Source organism: Sinocyclocheilus anshuiensis, unplaced genomic scaffold (assembly GCF_001515605.1).
Source record: "Sinocyclocheilus anshuiensis isolate Anshui unplaced genomic scaffold, SAMN03320099.WGS_v1.1 scaffold1030, whole genome shotgun sequence".
Taxonomy (NCBI): domain Eukaryota; kingdom Metazoa; phylum Chordata; class Actinopteri; order Cypriniformes; family Cyprinidae; genus Sinocyclocheilus; species Sinocyclocheilus anshuiensis.
Window position 1 is genome coordinate 20888 of NW_015537967.1, and position 5687 is coordinate 26574.

General features: G+C 43.2%; 1 protein-coding gene across 1 annotated transcript in view; it reads right to left on the bottom strand.

The window, feature by feature from the left end:
- Window positions 1-5687, bottom strand: part of LOC107668085 (uncharacterized) — a 33223-nt gene that overhangs the window by 15411 nt on the left and 12125 nt on the right. Inside the window, exons 4-5 of the mRNA XM_016459865.1 lie at window positions 3060-3253; window positions 1437-1591 (exon numbers count right to left, since the gene is read on the bottom strand). Coding sequence (XP_016315351.1) covers window positions 1437-1591; window positions 3060-3253 — 349 coding nt within the window. The remainder of the gene's footprint in view (window positions 1-1436; window positions 1592-3059; window positions 3254-5687) is intronic.

Here is a 5687-nt window from a genome sequence, read left to right on the forward strand (position 1 = left end):
TCTCTAAGCAGAGGATGGCCCACTGGATAGTGGATGCCATCACCCTGGCTTATCAGGCACAGGGTGTGCCCTGCCCATTCAGGTTGCGAGCTCACTCTACTAGAAGTGTTGCATCCTCCTGAGCGCTGGCTCGTGGCAGCTCGCTGGCAGATATTTGTAGAGCTGCGGGCTGGGTGACCCCCAACACGTTTGCTAGATTCTATAGCCTTCGTGTGGAGCTGGTATCCTCCTGTGTTCTCACCTCAAATTGGTAGAAGCACTGAGAGGCCCCAGCTTCGGGTCAGCTTGCTAAATCCGCTCCAGAGAGTCCATATTGTAGACCCTGTCGAGCTCCTCCGTCCCTTCGGCAGCTCGACGTGGCGGAGCGTCCGGTGCCAGGCCCTCACTCGATGAATCCATGAGAACCGGTAGAGGGCTGGGTTCCATATGTAGAGACCTAAGTGGATCTTATATGTGTAAATTCCACGGTTTAGTCTCAGATCCCGTGTTTCTCCGGCAGACTTTCTGATATTTTCCAAGAGGATTACAATCACCTCTAATCTTCCATATGCGCCTAAACGGTTGTTCATATGTGTAAGTGCTTCCGAAACCTTCTTCTGGAAGGATGGGTCTTCCGCAACGTTCCTGTCCCAAGTGGTACGGGTAAGTTTTCCCAGTGTTATCCAGTCTTACTGAGTGGGTAGTGCCATAGCAGCAGTAGCTGGTCTTCTTGTGGTAAGGTGGCTTCCACGGGACACTGGAAGGGGCAGTATCTGTGGCCCTTTGGTAGGGATCCCAATTCATCAGTCATCCGACGTGACGTAGCTCGGATCCTCAGCGAAAACCTGAATATGTGCTGCACCTGCTGCCTACTTATACTCATGCTGTGATCAGCGGCAGCTGGATGCAATAATCGCATGCGAATGTGCATTGGCTCGTTTAGTTTACACTCGAAGTAGACTGGTCTCTCTAAGCGAGATCCCAATTCGTCACTCATCCGACGTGACGTCTCCGATCCCCCCTTCAAGGAACGAGGGTTACAATATGTAACCGAGATGTTCTAGGAACTCCGTTTGGGGTAACTAAATTACCTCCTACTTCAGCGTAGGATCTAAAACAGTTCTACAGGAACTGTTGTGCATCTCTGATCAATACAGCAGTGTTTGGTTTTCTCCCTTCTGTTCTTTTTTCATGCTCAAACAGTAACTTTACTCATATAATTTCTATATGATCTATACCTATATACATTGACACTTTTTACAAAAAATATATTATTGTTATGACCCAAAACATCTTGTGATCCATGACCCTGAATAGCAAATTATTTGAATTCTTAAAAATAATCACCATCTGTACAAACATCAAATTTACCTGCAATTATAAAATCACCCATGTGTTTCCCCTTTGAATTAAGTTGGCGCATATTTGTTCCTATAAGATATTACTAATATTTTCACCTCTCCACTATGTCATCCACTTGTGCTACGATGTCACTGATCCACTCTTTGGCTTTCATCAGGTACCTCACCGCCAAACTGGGTTTGTTCTTCTCCACAGCTGTTTTCAACATTGGAAACAGGGAGGTGACCAGGTTGGAACTCGTGCCGACACACTACGAGACAACATCAATCACCAAGTTAATCATGTGATAGACTAGTAAGTCATGACAATTCACAGTGACTACACAACCGTATACAGTTAAAAACATCAGCGAATCATAACAGTATAGTAACTTCTGAAGTTATGTGACGCTGTCATGACTAATTGTGGTACCCTGATAGCACACGTACATCTAGGAGACGTCTATTTGACGTCTGCAAGACGTATTTTTTAGAGTGTTTGCTCATCTGCAATACGTCTATTGGACGTCTCCTTTTAGATGTCAAATAGACGTCTATTAGATGTCTTTAAGACGTTTATGATTTAGAATGTATGTAAAACGGACATCTGAAAGACGTCTGTCAGACGTTTGTGGACAGCAGATGCTTTCCAGATCAAGAGATCTTTAACAGACATCTTGTAGACGTACGTGTGATATCTGGGTAATTCCTTATTTTCTAGTTCTCTCTTCCTGTTCTAGCTCGTTGTGACAAGTTTGAGTGCAAATATTGTCCAGTATACCTGTACTCCTTAGTTCTTCTGTTAGCTGTGCGTTGCTGTGTTGTCTTGTGATACAAAGCTGTCATGTTTAAGTTCAACAATTGGATTATTATTATCTTCATGCATGGATCACATTGTTTTTAGACTGCTTCTCAATTTTTTCCACCCAATTCCATGGCTCCGCCTCCTCTGCTGATTCCGTGTGGTATTCTAACTTTGCCTTGTCTGCACTTTCCTTCCTGTGATGGACTGAAGCAAGCTCTATCTGTGAATCCAGTTTTTGCTGATTTTGATTAATCTTTGGAATGACTTTCTACTCAGCCCCCCCTAAAGATTTTGTGATTAGCTCCATAAACTGTACACAAATTCTGATGGCCTCAGTCCCCTTTAAATTTCATATTAAAATGGCGGCAGACTTCGATCGGCTTTTCCCAGTCTTTCAGTGCGTTCTTCTATCCGCAGAACGCGGCGGCGCAGAGTGAGAAACAGAGGGCAAGGTGTGTGTTTATCTATAGATTGTTACAATATCTGCATCTGTGCAGTTCTTTGTCATAAATACAGTTTGATGTCATTTTGATATATGATGATACAAAAGGTCATGAGGGAGCAATCAGTTCCCCATACTGTAAAGTTTTCGCTGCGTTCACCCCTCATCACACCACAGCGGTTTCCTTCAGCGAAAATGGAACGTTAGCCCTTACACATATGAACGCATACTTTATAAAATGATCGTGTTGCCATTTTCATTTGAAAATTTAACTCAGTATAAAACATATTACAGTGCATGTGGCATTAACTAGGCCTACCATACAGTCATGCACAGAAATGATTAAAGACAGTGACAGAGAGCACCTTTTGAAAGTTAATCACAGCATCCACATAATCCAAGTGTTAAAGAGGGAAAGACTCTTTTTGAATAAACATTTAAATCAGAGGGCTGATGGATGACATTGATGGTTATGATGAATTAGGCCTCATACCCTCAGCAGAAGGGCTTCAGAGGATCCAAACAGCAGTTGTGTTTCAATAGCTTGATCTCTGATCAGATGCTCCAGCTTTGGGAATCCTCCCAGACTCAGGAAAGTCAGGTGATAAAGGAGAGCCGCTCGCTCAGCAGATGGAAGAAGCTCCTGAATGAAATCTGCTCTCAATATAGAGTTGTCATCGACAATCTCTGAAATATTTCAAACATTTGTGATGGTTAACAACCTTTGGCATTCAATAGCTAATGGATGAAAAAGGATACTGTACAAATAAAAGGTTATTTTGGTTTGAACTTGTTTTAATTAAATCAATACACTCTAAAACAATGAGTTGTTTTCAATCCATGGCTGGGTAACAGCAACCTGGCATAGGTTACATTTATAATCCGATGTGTTTTGTCCAATATTTACCCAGCCATGGGTTGAAAACAACCCAAAATGTTTTTTTTTTTTGTGTAAGGAGTGTAAAATATGCACTAGTGTAAAATAGTGTAACATATGCACTACTAGGGAGTCCTTGCAGAACTGGGACAAGAACCACTGTCATTTGAAGGAACTCACCCCATTTCCAAGGACCTGGTTACACCTGTTATTAAGATGCGTTTTGGTCAGTCGGATCACAAGTGGACGAAGGAGACACGTACATGTTTACACCTGCTGTCTCTTTTGTCCACTTTCAACCACTTCTGTCCTGATTTCTTGGAGGGGAGGATTTATGGGTGAGCAAATGAATGGGCGCATACAATTTACATATAAACGTGACTGAAGACGGCAGAAAAACATAATGACAGCAGCGGGTTTTTAATTTGTGCAGTGTGTGTTAGAAATCATAGAATGCTGAGAGAACATTGCGCTTGGTACGTTTATCCTTTCCAAAACAAACTTTGATCTCTTAGCTGAAAATGTTGAAATCCTGTCTGGCTTGTGCGCTTTCCATAATGTTTACGCATTATATCTGTAGGCGGTCTTTTGTGGCTGTTTGAACACATTCGAGCACATGAGCATCTACACCATGAACACAATCCGGTCGAATGTATTTTCGACTACCTCTGGAAGTGGTCAAAGGTGGACAAGCTCTAAATGTTTCACACCTGTGTGATCTGATTGACCAGGTGTAAACAGGGCTTCAAAAACCTGAAAATATTCCAGAATACTTCCTCTGTCCAATGTCGCCACTGGATTGACCATTAGTTCTTAATTAACTCTTCTTTTCATACAACTGCTTTGAAATGCATTATGATTTGTGAGATAGAGTTTAAAACGTGCCAAATAATGTTAAATTCATGTTTATTGTCACGAATCCGGTCTATGAACTTCCGTTCACTCACCACCAGAGGTCACCCGCTCACTACATGGACTCTCACACTACACAGACTGTTACACTATACCCTGGACTACATTTCCCGTCATCCATTGCACTGATTGCACACAGCTTTCAGGTGAGCGTGTGATTGGTTACAGCTATTACACACACTATATAACACCCACCCAGATCCTGCTCAAGTCGCCGAGTATTGTCTGCGTTTATTACTCACCTAGTGATAGCACTTTACGGAGCCAATTCCAGTTTTGCTAGTTTAGTCATAGTCTCGCCTTGCCTGTTTTCCTGCGTTCAGATTCTTGCCTGTGTTTTCGGATTACCCTTTTTGTCTTGCTTTTTCGGACTCTGTTCGCCCCTGCCTGGATTATTGCTATGTACCTGGATTATCTCTCTTTGCCTTGCACTGTTGGATATTGTTCACCGTCGATCGACCCACGCCTGTTTACTGGACTGCTCTTGTGATTTGCCCGTACCATACCTGTTCGCTGGTGTTTCGACCCTGCCTGTGTTTGTGACCACGTCTTTTAATAAAAGCTTTGCACATGGATCCGCACGCATCATGTTCTGGTTACTCCTTAACAGAATACTCGGCCATACAAGAATCCAGCAGCTTTTCACGCAGACATTGGCCAGGTATGGATATGGCAAGACTATTATTAGCCCTTGAGCAGGGCACGCGACCGCTCGAGGACTATGTACAAAAGTATTTAGATCTATCTTACTTTTCTGATCTGCCAGACTGTGTCCTGATTGACTTTAACGGCTGATTAATGCCCAGAAAAAGTCTAAGCTCATTCGAGAGGGTCCGCGTTCGTCACTCGCTCAGTTTATGGATTATGCTTTGTTGACTGTTGGTTCATCATTCACTGTGGGTGTCGCGGAGGAACGCGACACTGCGTCCGCTCGCAAAATGGCGGACACAACAGCGCCCCGTTATATCACAGCTGCCAATCCTGAATCAAGTCTAGTCACAGTTGATCTTCATTAGTCTAGTCAAGTCACGGTTGATCTTCATGAATCAAGTGAAGTCACGGTTGATCTTCATGAATCAAGTCAAGTCACGGTTGATCTTCATGAATCAAGTCAAGTCACAGTTGATCGTCATGAGTCTAGTCAAGTCACAGCTGATCTTCCTGAGTCAAGTCAAGTCACAGCTGATCTTCCTGAGTCAAGTCAAGTCACAGCTGATCTTCCTGAGTCAAGTCAAGTCACAGCTGATCTTCCTGAGTCAAGTCAAGTCACAGCTGATCTTCCTGAGTCAAGTCAAGTCACAGCTGATCTTCCTGAGTCAAGTCAAGTCACAG